The 16428-nt window shown below is 49.4% G+C and overlaps 1 protein-coding gene across 1 annotated transcript; it reads left to right on the top strand.

Annotated features, from left to right (window-relative positions):
- The first annotated feature begins 11177 nt into the window (after positions 1-11177).
- LAG3 (lymphocyte activating 3) lies at positions 11178-16098 on the top strand. Its single transcript, XM_053971800.1, has 8 exons — positions 11178-11244; positions 11478-11649; positions 11845-12071; positions 12340-12597; positions 12770-13063; positions 13386-13676; positions 13958-14073; positions 15991-16098. Exons 1-8 carry the CDS (start codon positions 11190-11192, stop codon positions 16096-16098), a joined length of 1521 nt encoding a protein of 506 aa, XP_053827775.1. The 5' UTR covers positions 11178-11189.
- The last annotated feature ends 330 nt before the right edge of the window (positions 16099-16428 follow it).

Raw genomic sequence — 16428 nt, forward strand, 5'->3', positions numbered from 1 at the left:
AACCACCCCTGGAGCCCCTCCATGACTAAAACCTTGCCATGCAAACCCAGTACTATTTCCTGGTGAGCTTTCATGGTTTTATCAAAGCCTGGACAGTTACAGGGTTGAGGAGACACCTAAGGTCTTTAAGTGTTGAAGGATCTCAGCCACACAAGATGGCTCATGGACCCAGCGTGGTGCCACCAAGCACAGATTTGCTCTTGTGGGAGGCATTTCTTATTAGACACAGAAGAAGATGCTTTCCTGTCTCAGGCTGTTCAGGAAGCCTGAGTCCCAGCTGGAAGTATCTGTGCACAACAGCAGTTCCTCAGCTGAGCCTCACAGAACTGGGATATCAGAGCAGACAAGCTTCACATTGTCAGGTGTCCCTGGGCAGGCAGGTTACGGCAGGGGGCTCGGTGACTTGCTGTGCGTGACCCATGGAAGGGGGCAGAAGAGCACAGGGCTCATGTATGTGCTGTGGGTGACATCTGACTGATGCTGCTTGTCACCAGGGGGCTGTAGGAGCTGCACGTTCTATAGACCTCCAGTGGTTTTTGAAATTACGTTTATTGCTCCCATTCTCTACCATGTCTCAAAACGTCCAAGTCAGCTTCTCCAGTGTCCTGTCTGGGTACAAGATGCTTTATTCTCAGTTTAGTCCCTTCAGCCACGCAGTGGTGTCATGTCAGCAGGGTGTCTGGCTACATGTCCTGCAATGAAGGGTCTTGTCCCTAGGTCCAAAATGTTACCAGGGCTCCCTGCATCCAAGATAGAAGATCCTGCAACCAGTAAAGGATGTAAGATGTAGCAAAAATAGCCAGTTTCCAGAGCCCTGTGACTACCTGTGTCTGCCAATACCTCGCTGGCATTTCAAGTAGAGTAATGGCTTAGACCTTCCCTGGTTTTACAACAATTCACACATCATTTTAGGATGCATTTATTAGGCTGCACAATTTGTAATGAAAACTTTCAAAGCCTCTTGCCTGAAGCATCCTTTGGCAGCTTTTCTGTTGTGGCATATCCAAATGACTTGACAAAAAGGTCTTTGCTGGACAGCACTTCCCAGCATAGGCCCAGCATGACCCCAGGTAGGCTTGTCCATAAGCACACCAGAAAACTTATAGCTGGTTGCTGTTTTCTTTTGGGAAGTTTCTTAATACTTATAAATATTTTCCTGTGTCAGATCCAGTTTTGAAAAGAGCTGAAGCTGATGAATATGGCTCCAACAAACCTCCTGAGCTTCCAGGACAGCAGCATGGCAAATATGGACCCAGATCTGAGCTGGGAATTTGATGTTTCTTCACAAGGTAAATTTCACAGAAGATTCAGTAGGGATGTTTGGAAAAGCCAGCCTTGTAATTTAAATGAGTCAGGAGGTTTTGCTCATAACTAAAGAAAATACAGACTGCTTCAGGGTCTGTGAATCCCTTTCCATAGCTGTGAAAATAAGCATTCTGGTATGGCATTGCTAATGGTGTGCCATGCTGACACTAGTTCCTCGTTGGGTGAGGATCCTGTTCTGCCTCAGTTTCTCTATACTTACAGGGCTTTCAGATCAAATCCTGACTTCAGATCAAATCTTCCATCTGTGGTAGGATCCCTGTAGGTGTTCCCAGTATCCCCCTGGGCTGTTTATGCTTTTACTTCCAAGTGTGAAAAGCCTACAGATGGGATTGCAGACTGCAGACAGAAAGGAAGACGGGGTGTCACAGAGTTGGGATGGAGTGGTGACACCTGTGGTGTCCCAGCTGCTGTACAGCAGAACACCTTAGTGCTGTACATGTTCTTATCACTGAGGACTCCAGGGTGACCTCCAGCAGGACCAAGTCCTTCTGCCTCAACTTGGGGCACAAATGCTGAGCCCCAATCTCTTTTCTCAAGACCTCTGCTTGTGCTGAAACAGAGCAGCACCCTGGGAGAGCAGGCAGCACAACCAAACATGGCTCAAACTGGTACCTCTCAGCGTGGAAGGTGCACCTTATGTTGCTTTTCTTGATCCTCTGGGACAGATTTATCCCTGGGAGAGGCATGGCTGGAGTCCTTGAAGCGCAGCTTTCCTGCCTACCAAGGGCCCCCTGGTGGCACCCAGCCCGACGTGTCCCTGAATACGCGACTGGAAAGTTCCGAGCAGGCTTCATGCCAGTGTCTCTGTACCCAAAACGCCGGGCACAGGGCAGGCTGTGAGCTGCCTCTCAGCGAGGAGCGGCCGGGAATGGCTCTGGTCACTCACCAGCGGTGAAGCTGGAGAACTGAGAAGTCCCTGTGTGGTCACTCACGGTCAGATTGGTCTTGGCTGCGTGTCCACAGGATGATTTGAACACACAGCGGGTGTCTCTCTGGCTTCCAGGAGACCACCGTCCTTTGCCTAGACAGTCCAACGCAAGCCCAAGGGACCTCCACTAGAAAGGCACATATGGATTTTGGACCCTTTCCCAGAAGCGTTCCTTCCCTTACTGGTTCTCCTGGGTAGAGCACTGGAGTTTGACTGTCCCACCTTTAGGAGGTAGGGGCCTGTTTTTCTCACTGTCTACAGCTTCAGTTCTGCATGGCAGCAATAGAATTTTAAAAGTTTTCTGTCCTTTCCACCCTCAGCACAGTTTATCATCCACTCAGTTGTGCTCAGGCAGCTATTTGTAGGAATGTGCCATGGGAGTAATTTTAGTTATTCCCTATTCTAGTTACAAACTCACTTTTTTTTTTCTCCTCCTCCTCTTAAACCAAAATTTTACATTGATCTGTCTTAGAACCCCATGAAGGACGATATTATCAGAAACCGTGCCAGTGGCAGTGAGTATGTAGCCAGGGGCTGTCTTTCCCTGTGGCATTGAGACAGGAAGGCAAGCTTGGAAGAGCGTCTCTTGGATCTGTTTCCTCATGAAAACAGCTGTAAGGTGGAATCCCACTCTCAAGAACCTGGGAAGGGTTCCAGATCATCTTCTGACCCTTGAATGAGTATGCCACTTCACTTGGAGGAGTTCTGATTTTTTATATTGACCCCAAACATTTGTTTTTCACAGACCAGAAAATGCTGTTGCTCTTGGCTTGGTTTATTTTTTTTTCCCCTTTTGAATAACTGCTCTTGTGCCAGAGTGACTGTAGCCTCCTTTTCCATTATTAAGGCTTCTGAACTTTACCTTGGCTCATGGCTGGACCATTTTGCCCATATTTCCTCCTCTGCACAAGCTGATCTGGTTTTACAGTTCAGACAGGGGGCACACAGAGCCCTTGGGGTTACCAGTCCTTCAGAGTGACTTTTATTTTGACTTAACAAGCAACACACAGAAGAAAATTATAGTAATTAAAAAAAGAAGAAGAAAACATAGAAACCCCTGTATCTCCTTCAGGGCTGGAACAAATGAGCCCTCTGAGCACCTGTAGCTAGGGAAAAAACAGGCAGTCCCTGCCAAACTCAGGGGAAAGTCCCCACACCCACGTGCCACCACCACCTCACTTCATTTGAGTCCAAGAGCTTTTTCCTTCCTTTTCCCTGTGACTTGTGTGCCTCATCTCAGCAGTCATGCTCATCCACTCTTTCCCTCCACTGGAATTTTCTTGCAGAGCAAGACGAGCTGGCTTTTACTTCTAAGTCTTGAAAAGGGCACACACAAACTCTTTGGGAGACCCTCCACTCAGGGCTGTGAGTAAGGGAAAAAGCCCGGAGAAATCTGAATAGATACTGTTTTATTCTTATGGTGGTGATTGTCTGGCTCAGTTTCCTTAATCCTGCAGAGTCCCATATCCTGGGGCTGAACAAGAGGATGGCATTGACCATTTTTCGTGTTAACAGTCTGCAGGTGGTGAAAAGGCCATGACAAGATCTCTTCCCGTGTTAGTCCCTTTCTGTGAGAAGCATGCACCTCCTTTCCAGACAGATTTTGGGATGTAATTTAGAGCCTCTGGTCATCTGTGTGTTCCTCTGCTGGAGTGGAGAGCCTGTCTCTAGCTCACATCTTCTGCTCATGGGAAAAAAATGTCAAGACGGATTGTGCAAGAGTCAAGTACTCTTAGGTCTCTTAGGATCCTAAGCTGCCACTCATACCAGGTCAGCATATTTGAAAACCAGAGAGGAACTGATCCTCCACGAATAACCCAATCTGTAGTTGAACTCATTTATACTCCTGGCCTCCACATCATCCTCTTACAAGAATTATACAGTCTTTGTGACACATAAAATGAATTTTCTTTTGTTTGCAGTAAAGTTGCTGCCTGAGTTTACCGCTGTTTTCTTCAGATTATGTAGAAGAAATCAAACACCTCAAGTTCATTCATTTCAAAGCAAGATCCTCAGGCTCTCAAGTGGGATTTTTTTTTTTTTTGGTACCACTGTTCTAAATCCTTTTCCATTTTTCCACATCCTTTTTCGAAATATGGACACATTCCAGTAACTTGTGCTGTAAACAGAGGTAACACAATCTGTTCACTCTTTGAGATCCCATTTTATGCAGCATTTTACCATCTATCTCGCTCCCTGGAATCTTGTCTTCCTAGGATACTGTATTCTGTTCTGGAAGTGTGATCCACATACTTTGTTCCTCAACATAGAACGTTATGTTTGAATTCTAGGTGTGACTTTACCAGGGGTCTTAGGAGGCAGTGGCTTCCTGTTAACCTTGCCAAATATATGCACCATGCCAGGAGAGAAAGTCACACCTGCAGAGCTCTGAAGCCTCCTAACCATGTTTTGGCAGTACAAGACACCCATGGGCATTTGGATGTTGAACAAATCCTGTGGCAGCCTAGCACTGGAAGCTCACATTGTCTGAATTTCCAGGACACTTTCATCTCATCAGCAAAGGGTCTGAAGTATTTACACAGGACACAAAAGCATTAGCTGTTTTATCTTCTACTCTCTCACACGCTGTGCAGCTAAAGAGAGCCCTTTGAATGTTCTTTCGTGGCTTTCAGAGGAAAACCTGGCAGAGAAACCTGTTACAGTGGAGAGAACTGCTGCTCAGAGTGTACTCCTCCTGGAGAATGGGATCTGATGTCTGCAAACAGAAACTTCTAAGAACCAGGAAAAATTACAAATGGCACCAAAAAAAAAAAAAAAAAAAAAAAAAAAAAAAAGTAAAAAAAAAAAAATCAAGCTTAGACCCATGTTTACTCCCCGTTGCCTCAGTTGCACCCCAGTGACCAACTTTCAGTTTGCTTTCCATTTTGGGAACCCAGGTCTCTCCCAGCCCTCATTGTGACACAGGAGACCCCACCCTTTCCTGGGAATTATAAGGTCCATTTGTAGTTCCAACTCTTTGGTCCCAGCCTCCTTTGAGGGTGAATCAGGAAAGCCTGTTGGATGCGCCAGTCATCTTCCAGCATGGTGAGAGGGGGGATACTCCAGAGCTAGCCAGGTCTCTTTGCAGTGCTAAAGGCAAAAGCTCAGCAAGCAGTGATTATCCACAATTGGAGGTGTTCGGGATTCACCTGGGCCAGCCCCTGAGCAACCCAGTCTAGTCTGAGAATCACCCTGCTGGGAGCAGAGGGGTGGAGTGGAGACCCAGAGGTGCCTTCCCACCTGAATCTTCCTGTGATGCTGTGACTAACAAACAAGAGAGTTTATTTGGTTTTGTGGGGCTTTTTCTTAGTGAGGTAGTAGAAGATATTTTGCCGAAGTATACAGGGTGCTACCTGCCATGAGGTGCCAAGTGGAGAGGAAATTGAAAAAACAGCTCAGCTGCCAGCACCCTCTGAATTACAGTCTGGCACACAATCCTGTTAACCCAGCAAAAATGTGTAGTGTTGCAGAGAGGGGCAATCCCATCCTCCCTTTCATCTCTCCTGCTGCCTCTCTTTTGTCAACACTGATGAGCAGCAGAGAATTGATCCAGCTGAAAACTAAACTATAAAGGAATAAATCCATTTTGATTTACAATGAGCCCTTTGAGTTTAAAAATGCACCATCTACTTCCCTAGCAATTTTTTGTTCAGAGCCAAGTGGCTGGGGATCACCAAATCAGAGACTTTGTTCTCTTCAGGACTCTTCTGGAGGAGCACTGCTGTGCTCTTCCTTGCTGTGCCATCACCCACAGCAACCTTCCCTGTGGCTGTACTCGTCTGCAAATGATTTCTCATAGCATCATATGCTCCTTTAGTTACCCTACATTTTCCATATCTAGCCTTCCCACTAAGAAAGAAACAACATATTCACTATTTACTGTTTGCCTGCAGCTTCCAGAGATCCAGTGCACCATGAGACATGGGCTCCTGTTCTCCTGCCACGATGCACCATGAAAACACAGTATATGGAGCACATCGACTTTTCGCGGCTCCTGAGGACACATGCAACTAAGCCTAGAGCCAGACCCCTCCATGCCCTGAACAACAGCATCTGAGGCATGACCAAGGTGCCTCTTCTGTGTTGGAGAGAGCCATGGTACTACCCAGAGTAGGGCACAGAAAGGATTTGAGCCCCAGGAGCAGAAGACACATCCTTTTGTAGTGGCTTTTTTTCTGAGGGGATTCTGTTTTGTCAATTGAGAGAAACAGCAGCAGTGGGGATATGAGCCTGAAATATGTGGATCAAACTTTCTCTCTCGGCATCAGGAGAAATATTATTGTTTCCCCAGATCTGCTGCTGGGTCTTAAGACCAGCAGACACAACCCACATCTGTTCTGGAGGTCCCATAGGCCAAAAAATCTCTAGGAAAAGCAGTTGTACAGTCTCCCTGCAAAACTGTGAAGAGACTGAAAACCAAAGAAGCCACACCTAAGAAGGGGCTTTTTTTGCAGTCTGTTGGAGGAATCTGGGTGCCCTGGTTTCACTGCATGTCCAGCATCAGCCTCACAGCCTGTCCTGACACCGCCTTGCCACCATGTGCTGAGCTCCTGGGTACCTCTTTGCTCTTGAGAAAACCCACTGCAGCCCTGGGATGTTTGGGAGGCTATTGCATATTTTTCCATTGGATTAAAAGCATGAATGCTGCAATGAGAGATGAGTCAAAATGTAACCTAGCCTGCTGCAGGGATTTTTGTAGTTAATCCACCTCACCCTCTGTGTTGCAAAACACAGGGGCTGTGGCATCAAAGAGAGATCACTTAACTAAATACTGGCCAAGGTACTGATAAGCCATCACCATATCCAGTTTTGGATGACTGAAGGGGATCCTGCAGCACCCCATCTTCCCTGCAGGAAGGATCTTTTGAAAGAGAATAGTTACACACTTCTCCACAGTGAATGCTGGCCAGATACAAGTTGCCAGCTGCCAAACATGCCCATGAATGCTGCAGATTCGCTTCAGTAATTAAATCACAGGGTTGTTTTAGCAGAAATGCAGCCCACGACTTCAGTCAGCACCTCCCAGTGCTGTTCCTGACTTTCTAATTCAGGTTTCTCTGGGATATTCAGCTGTCTGCTGAGGACTGTCATACAAAGGGTGCTTGCCTTATAGCACTGGAGAAAGAGGCTGCAGATTTGTCCAAAAACCCCGTAAAGCTATGTTTTCCTAAAGGTGTTCCTGTTGGATTCTGGGAAGCAGGCCACCACTAGATTCTCCTCGGCACCATCTCAGAGACCTGTGGTGACTCAGGCTCTGCCCATCCAGCAAACCCTCTAAAAAGGGCCCTCTCAGAAAAGCCTCCCAGTCCGGCATCCAGTCACTCTTCCTACTCCAAGAAATTATGCAGGGGCACATTTTGGTTTCACCCAGATCTGCTGAGTGATGTGAACTTTCTCCTTTCCAATCCTCTTCTCCTCGCTCCTTTTTGGGATCGTCACCACAGGTGAATGGGTCTCTCTGGCATGTGGTATATCCCGCCCCTAGGGGGATAATTTGCTGCTTCCAGGTATCACAGAGGGACAGAAGGAAGACTGGACCAACCACTTCCTCCCTCAAAAAAGGAAGTTTGTACCCACCCTCAGTTTCGTACACAGAATGCGTCTTGGGTTGGTGCCTTGGTAGAAACCACCATGGCCCTCTGTTTGGATAGAGTGGCTTTATCCCTCTACCCCAGGGCTGCTATTTCCATGTGTTTCCCCACTCTGCATTTCACACAAAGCCTGCAAAGACGTGGGCACTGCCTCTTTCTGCTGCGGTATTCTGCTGCTTGACCCTGCCGCAGCACAGTGGTGGTGGCTTGGGAACCACTGCATCTGTCCGAGTGCCCAGAGAGGGGCAGCTCCACTCCTTCCCCTCTGCAGCTGACCTTAAATGTCTTTTAGCTCCCTAAGCTTCCTAGTCAGTGCCAGAAGTCTTGCAGTTAATCCCATTCTGATCCCTGGAAACACTGCTCCCTATGCAGGTGCCTGTTGAGTACCAACCTGCCCAGCAGCTCTTGCTCACACCACATCCCTGCCAGACTTTCCCTTCTGTTTCCCCAGGTGTGGCTGCTTTTTGTTTACAGTCCCTTGCCATGGAGTTATTAGTTATCTCTTATTAGTAGGTAACTTGTTTTTGCTTGCTGTGTTTGCTTTTGCACTGGGCAAACAGCAATCAGGACGTTTTACACGAGGTCCTTCTGTTGAGCGCTCTATCTCAGGAACACCCAGACCAGCCGATAACCCAGGCTACAAGTCACTACAAGTTGTTTCTTAGATCAGCTATAGTTTGCAAATAAATTCTGGAGTACCTCAGAAAGTCAGCATAAAAGCAGAAGATTGTGACCAGCTTCAGACTTGATGCTGCAAGGACCAAAACGTGAAAGTGGAATGTCTCAGAGGAAAATACAGTATCACAGCAATCTGGAAACTCAACAAAAGATTCCTTCAGCGACACTAACTTGATGATACTGCAGGACAGTGTTTTTTCTGTTCCTATTTTTCTTGGTCAGGCTAGTTTGCATCTGTAAGACATGCCAAGACAGACAAGAAAAGCGATGTACTAAGGCTGTGCACAAGGTGTCTGCTGTGGGTGTGCCTGGAACCTGGCTGGAGCTACTAATGCCTGGCACAGACCAAGGAGCATTTCGTGAGCTGGGCTCCTGTCTCCCTGCCCCTGCCCACTCCCATTGTAGCCTGCCTGTCATTCCCCATGGCTCTGCCGGAGTCCCACTGCCCAAGGGACTCACACAGGCGCTTCTGAGAAGGCGTTCCCATGCTGGTCTTCCTCCGGCCACTGTTATCTCTGCGCCGGGGTCCTGTTCTGGGAGATGACGAAAATGCCATTCGAGGAGTCAGCATTTAAAGTGGGTCGTTAGACACAAACGTCACAGTGTCTTTGCTAAAGATAGCCTGGTGCTGAGTAAAATGGAGCCTCCAAAACCTTCATTTCACAACGTGCTCACTCAGCACAATAAGCCCTGGGCCCCAAATGCCCCCCCCAGTGCCAGGCAATGCCCGTAATTTTCCCGGGCTGTCCATCAGTCCCGTGGGACCGCCTCTGGAGGAAGCGGCAGCAGGATGGAAACACATCGCCTCCTTTGCTGGTCCCTACAAGAGGCAAGCATTTCCCAGAGTACGGATTCCACTAAGGATGGTTTGGGGGGCGAGAGGGGGACAGTGCCAGTGTGCCAAGGCTACGAGTGCAGGGAGGGTTGAAATGAAGGGGGAGAGCAGTGAGCTTGGTGTGTCCCCTGAAAAAAGCCAGGAGAAGGGGAGCAGAGGGTGCTGGATTGTGGAGCTGTACGTGCCTCTCCACCACAGTTCCAACTCCCTCCTCTCCCTCTCTCATCTGCACCCACACACTCACACCATTCTTGCGCTGCTGATTCAAGGGAAAGAGAGGTTGATGTTTTCTGCTTGAACTGGTCACCACAAACTGTTTTTCTTGAACAGGAGGAAAAAACACCTCCTGACAACTGTCACAAGTTCTCCCTCATCTTCACTTGTCTCTTCTTCTCCCATGCAATCCCCCGGGCTGTGTCACACAAGACGGCATGAAGGGCCACTACAGAGCAGTCCCTCAGGGGCATGGAGGCACACAAGGTTACACCTGAACACCAGTCCCACTACTCAGGAGGCTGAAGAGCCACGTGGGATCAAAGACCTGAGAGCTGTCCCTACAACAGAGCTCTGCTGAGGGGAAGTGTAGCACTGGCTCTCTTTTATCCTCCACCTTCGCCACACAGCTAGAAAAATTAGAGAGCAAGCAAGAATTCCTTCTACAGTCAAGAAGCAGCCACTATGAGTCACCTCCCTTCCCTCAGCCTCAGAAAAAGCCCAAGCCCTTGGTGGATGAGCCACCGAGGGGCTTGGGTGTCTGACACTCATCGTGAAGGGCTGATAATCTGAAAGAGTCAGAGCCAGTGGGTAGCTGGAAACTGTGAACCGCAACAGTGGGGGTTCTCTGAGACAAAAAGGGGGCCCAGGATGAGGCACGTGGATGGAAATGTATTGCCCTGTGCAAAGGTCAGCAGCTGCTTGGGGGCTAGGATGAGCCCCCTCAGCACATGAGCTCGAGTGGGTTTCCTCCAGAGCTGCTGGAGCAGGAGGCTTCCTTCCTCACACTCCTCAGAGTGCCACAGCACACAGCCCCTCTTTTGAGTGCTCATTTTTTCTCTCTGGATGCTCTCCTCTGTCTCTTTGGACCACTTCAAGTGTGTCCCATACTAGCCCTGGACTCTAGATTGATGAGTCACATGTGTCCTGGTTGGAGCTTAGCATGGAACATTAGCCTTTTCTCCTGCTGCCTGTGAATTGACCAATTAGAAAAACCCAAGAAATCAGCACATTTGAAAGATTAAAGAAGGGGGGGGGGGGGGGAAATTACAATAATAAGAAAACCAACAAAAGAAAGAACAGCAGAAAAAAGACCAACATATTCTCAAAAGCCCTGAAAGAATTAGAGAGAATCTGTAAGAGACGGGAAGATCAAACCAAAAAAGGTAAGAGATGAAAGAAAAACATGAAGGGTACTTGCTGGGAAGTGTCTTCTACACTTTTTCCACTGGCTATATAGAAGCGAAACTTGTAAGAAAAACAAGAGCGACCCAAAGAATTTCCACTAAAAGATGCTTAGAGCAGTGTCTCTGGTCCCTCCCTCCTCTGCCCTCACGTGACCCGGGCTCGTACTGGTTTCTTGGTCGTGACGCATCTTCTTAGTGATATGAGGAAACTCACTGCCCACCTGCAATATAAAGGCATTTAGGGAAATGCTTTGATCAGAGAGAGAGAGAGGGGGAGCATGACAGCAAGCACATCCCACTGACCCTTCTGTGCTCACCCACCCATTTTAACAACCTTCTTTGCCCATGCCTCATTTTTGCTGACCTCTTCAAGCTTTGGACCTCCTTAAGCACAGAGTTGAGTGAGAAGCATCCCTCTCCTGGATGCCACCATGAGGCCAGTGTCCCTGGTGCTGTTCCTCATCTTCACTCTGCTGCCTTTCACTGGTAAGAGGGACTGAACATATTGGGGGAGGGGGCAGAGTAGCTCAGTAATCTGAGTCTGGGTATTACTTGATTCCTGGAAAGGCTGGAAGGGAGAATTTCTGCACTTCCAACTCCACAGAAGGTGGCCAGATATCATGCTGTATTCTAATCCACCCTGGCAAAGATGTCATCCCCACCCCAGAGTGGGATAATATTGAATGCCTCTCTTTGCTCAACTCTCCATCTTGTTACAGCTGGCCACATCCTACCAGGATTATCAGAGGGGAGAAGCAGGGAGCAGAAAGTGTGGGTCAGAGAAGGGAGTTCAGCCGTGCTGCCCTGCCACTTGAGCCCCAGAAAGACAAGGGAGAGCTCAAAGCAGCTGCCTGACAAGATATCTGTGCTGTGGAAGAGGCATGGGGGAAGGTATGCCAGGGCCAAAAGAGATACGAATCCTTCCTAGGGGAATGGGGGGGTTGGAGGCCCTTTGAGCCCTTTTTCTCCTTTCCCCATGTTCTCTCCTTCCCCATATTTCTTCCTTCCCCGTATTCCCTCCTTCCTGCCCTCATCTTGATCTTGTGTTTGCCTCTGGCATGAGCCACTCACTTGTCCTGCTTCCAGTGTGCACCAGGAGCCACAGGTGGTGCTGGAAGTTGGGGACTCGGGCCTCCAGAAGACAGCACAACTCATGAAGCCCCGGGTGTCGCTCCAGGACTCCACCTTACGCAACGGCAATTTCTCCCTGCGGATCATCCCTGTCCGGAGCAAGGACGCTGGGCTGTATGAGGCACAGGTGAAATACAAGACAGAGGTGCACAGCTGCCACGTGGAGCTGGGGGTGATCACAGGTAGGAGAGGATGGAAAACCTGGGGAATGTTGATTTTAGGACCAGGGAGGTTGTAAAGGTGGGATTGGGTGGGGATGCTGTGTTTGGCAGGGCAGGTGAGAGCACAGGCAGCACCCTCTGGAAAGTGCAGTTTCCTGCTGTCTGCCCTCAGCTCTGAAGGGAGAGCTACCTGAGGGATAAAGTTAGGACAGCGTAGGCACAAAGGGCTGCTTTGGTAGCTTCCCTATGACCTTAGCTCACTGCCCAACCCAAACCCTTCTTTTTGCAGTGACCCTTAGTCCACCCAGTCCTGTGATAGAAAGTGAGCTGCTCCTGATGAGCTGCAACTCCAGCCACCGGGCCAGCCTTGTGGAGACATGCTGGTTCCACAAGGAGCACTCGGGCCCCACCTCCAGGACCTTCTGCTCCTTGTCCGGGACTCTCTCCATCCTCCATCCAGCCATGAGTGATGCGGGCTCCTGGCGCTGCCAGCTTCGGTACTCTGATAAGGAGATCATTTCTGCCACATTCAACCTGCAAATTCTAGGTGAGCTCAAGCTCTGTGTTGATACCCCAGCATCCCGAACCTTATCCCTTTGCTGTGACTGACTAACCCCGGTGGCTCCAGCTCCCACCTTGTCCTCACTTCCCAGGTCAGTCATCTCCCTGAGGAGCTCTTTCCAGGCACCACTCCACATTGTCTTCTTTCCCTGGCTCAGGTTTTGATGGCCCAACCAACCCTGTGGTCTATGCAGCAGCTGGCTCTGCAGCCAATCTACCGTGCAGTCTGAGCTACCTTCCCAGAGCCTTTGGGATGAGTGTGGTGGCAGCCCACTGGAGCCATCTTGCAGGAGGACATTTGAAAGACAGGGGCATCTTCCAGAATCTGAGCAGCAGAAGCTTCCTCCTGCATCTCCCCGCGGTGGGGCCGGGTGATGCAGGGCAGTACCGCTGTGCTGTCTCTGTGGGACGCAGGACAATCAGCAGGAATGTGACCTTGGCCGTGCTTTCAGGTGAGAGGAGAGACTGGGGTCCCTCACTGCAGATAAACATCCCCACATACCTGTGCAATGAGCATGGGTAGCTCCTGGTCATGGGTTCCCACTCTGGGGCAGGAAGCAAGATCTCTATTCAGGGCATTGCACTGCATTGGATTCTGCTGGTATCAGGGGCTTTCCTGGGTGACTTGATTATTCCTCTTAAGAATGAGAAAGACAAAGAAAATAATTTAGAGGAAGTAATAAAGAAAAGATGCAATAGAAGACGAATGGATGAGGAAGAGATGTGGACATGCCTGTAGGCTTTCCTGAGGTTACTTTTTTCCCTTTGCCACAGTGACTCCAAGCATCCAAGGACCAGTTTCTGAGGGGAATCGTTTGCTGCTCATCTGCAGCCTCACGCACTCCCAGGGACATGAGCGTTTCCAGTGGACTCACCTTGACTCAGCCCCCACTAAGAGCAAGCTGGCTGTGGCTACTCCCTGTAGCTTGGAGGGCCACAGTTCCCGGATGGGACCTACCTTGGAAATAGCCCAAGTGTCACAAAAGGACATGGGCACCTGGGAATGCAGTGTGCATGGCCCAGAAGGCAGACTGGGAGCAGTGGAGTATGACCTGCAGATCACAGGTACTGTCCTCCATGGGTCTGCAAACAACCTCTTCTTCTCCTCACCCTACTTAGCTCTCTGGTGCCCTTTCCTCTCTCAACCTCATCCTGTCCTTCTCCCCTTGGACCACTTGAATCCCATCTTCTTGTCATCCCCTCTTAGCTTTCACCACTTCCTCATGCTGCTCCTTCCAGTTCCCTGCCTACCTCTTTCCTATTTGGCCTGTTGCTGTGCAGTCCCACCCTTCCCTTCATGCAAAATCAACCATCCCTTCCTTCCTAACTGTGGTTCCTCCTCACAGGTGCCCAGATCTCCAGCGCTCCCTCTATCTTAAGTGGGCAGATTACTTTTGGGCTCACACTCACCCTCTTTTTCCTGCTCGCCGTTTGTGTTGTGGCTCTGGCCCTACAAAAAAGGGTAAGTGTCCATAACCTCAAGACCAGACCAGGACTAATCCTTCCCGAGCATGTCACTGGAAAAAACTGTGCAAACAAGACAGACTCTTTCTCTGAAGTTTTCATATTATTGCTCTGCAAATTAATAACATGGCAAAATCATCCTTCAGGGTTTCCTTTTGCAGACAAGGGCCATCTTTTGGGAGTAGCTGTGATGCAGCTGCCTCCTACTTAGCCTCATGGAAAGAGCCCACGATGACAATTCTAGCGGGGAAGGGGCTGGGCGATCAGAGCGAGATAAGTTTGGAAGAGCTTACCCTGGTGAAAGAGCTGGGAGCCTTGAAACTGCCTCGAGCTGAAGATGAGGGATGTGACAAAATTAATGAAAAGTCTTAGCAAGTCCCAGTGGCTGGAGACTGAAGGCAGGCAGCATCACAAAAGAAGCAAGGTGGAAATTTTTAAAAAACCACTGTGGGTAGTGCAAGAGCAGCTCGTGACAGGTTCTTCGTCATCCGTCCTTAATCAGCACTGATGGTAAAGGATAAAATGAGGCAGAAATCTACACTTTCTGTGAGACTCTCTAAAGTGTGCAAGTCCAGGGCAAGATGATCAGAACCAACCTTTCTGGCCCAAAACCTTGGACTGGAACCCCTTGACAGTGTACCTGTAAAGCCTCAGCTAGCAGGAAATGGGTGTCCAGCTGTTTGCTCAGCACAGCTCTCATCCCACCAGGATATTCACCACATCAAAGCACTTGCATACGCCCCCATGGCCCCACTGTGCTGAGCAAGCCAGACTCCCGTGTGGCAAGCATGGCTCCTCTGTCCATGGGTGTTCCTTGACTGGCCTTGGATGGCCCTGCTTTAGCAGGACTGGATCATCTCCAAAGGTCCTTCCAACCCCGACCACCCTCTGGTTCTGTGATTCACACCCTTCTCTGCACAGGCTCCCCGCTGGGCTCGTCCTCCCTCAGAGTGAAATGAGTGGTGCCTCGAGTAGAGATATCAGCTCTTCTCTGGTTCTCTCTCTCTCTCTGCTGGCATCCTCTGAGACTGCATTTGCTGTTCCTGCGCTGGTTGGAAACTGGACACTCCCCGCGGTGTATCATGCACACACGATGGGCTGTTGCCCACACATTAGAGATTCCTATTCCTGTCCCCTGATCCTATCAATGTCTGATTGCTACTGTTGCATTTCATTGATCCTGTCACTCAGGGTAGTGCTGCCTTCTCCTAAAATATCTGTGTCTTACATGATATTCTCATCCTCTTTCTTCCAAATGAGGCTCCTCAACTTTATCAGCTGCCTAACTCATTAGCACTTTCACATCCTCTGTGCCAATAATGACTGGTCTTTGAAGACTTGAGCTTTTCATTTCCCTTCAGCCTGGCAGAAACCTGTCAGCAAACCCCAGTCCCTTCCTCTTAGCTGAGATCACACCTACCATGCCATTCTCTAATCTCATCCTTGCTGTACTGTCTGTGTGTAACCCTATCCTGCCATCAGGAGCCCTGAGATCTACCCCTTTCACTGTCTAGAAAGTCACTTGTGATAGTGGTTCTGTCTTTAATTTGTTCTTATGTCATTTTGCCCAAGCCTTCATGCCTTTATTACCTCTCCAAAAAGGTGTTGTACAATCTGACATACCATCAAACCTGACAATGGCCTGACCATTGTCCAGACCAGTCTTGCTCTCCCTTAGCCATGTCCTGTCTTTGTTATTCCTTATGCCCATGACACCAAGAAGGATCGTGCTGAGCTAGCCTTCCCTAGAAGAAATTGCATGTCTCAGAGAGTATCTTTTTTCCCTGGCTCTGGGAAGGAATGGGAGCCTTCTGGTTGCAAGCACTGGGACTGTCTTCCATGGCAGGGAGAAGCCCAGACTCGTGCCATTCAGTCTCTCTCCCAAGTCTGATGTAGCCTCTTGCTTCCCTTTCAGGCACGGACTCCTGCCTTCCCAGCACTGGAAGGGATGTTTGCAGTCAATGTGCCATGGAAGCCCATGGAGGAAAAGCAGAAAGGGAAGACCCAGCAAACAGAGTGCTGATGGAAGCAGGGGCATCGGGGCTAGTCTGCATGGGAGGATGAAACTCTGTGCCACACAGAGAGAGATGGGCACCATGCAGACCTCTCAGGAGGGGCTAGGGATGGCATGAGCAATGCAGGGGACCTTGGGAGCTCTGTACCTGCAGAGGGGCTGGAAGCTGCAGCCAGGGCAAGGCAGACTCACCACTGCAGTCAGGTGGCCAGCAGCAGAGATGCCTTGGAGCTGTTGGGAGTTTTTGAGCCAGTAGCTACTGCCTGCTTTGGTGCCACATCTCTGTCCCACTCTTTGCCCCTCCTTCACAGCCTCTCTCTCAGGCTTTCTCTGGTGGAA

This window comes from Vidua macroura, chromosome 2 (assembly GCF_024509145.1).
Source record: "Vidua macroura isolate BioBank_ID:100142 chromosome 2, ASM2450914v1, whole genome shotgun sequence".
Taxonomy (NCBI): Eukaryota; Metazoa; Chordata; class Aves; order Passeriformes; family Viduidae; genus Vidua; species Vidua macroura.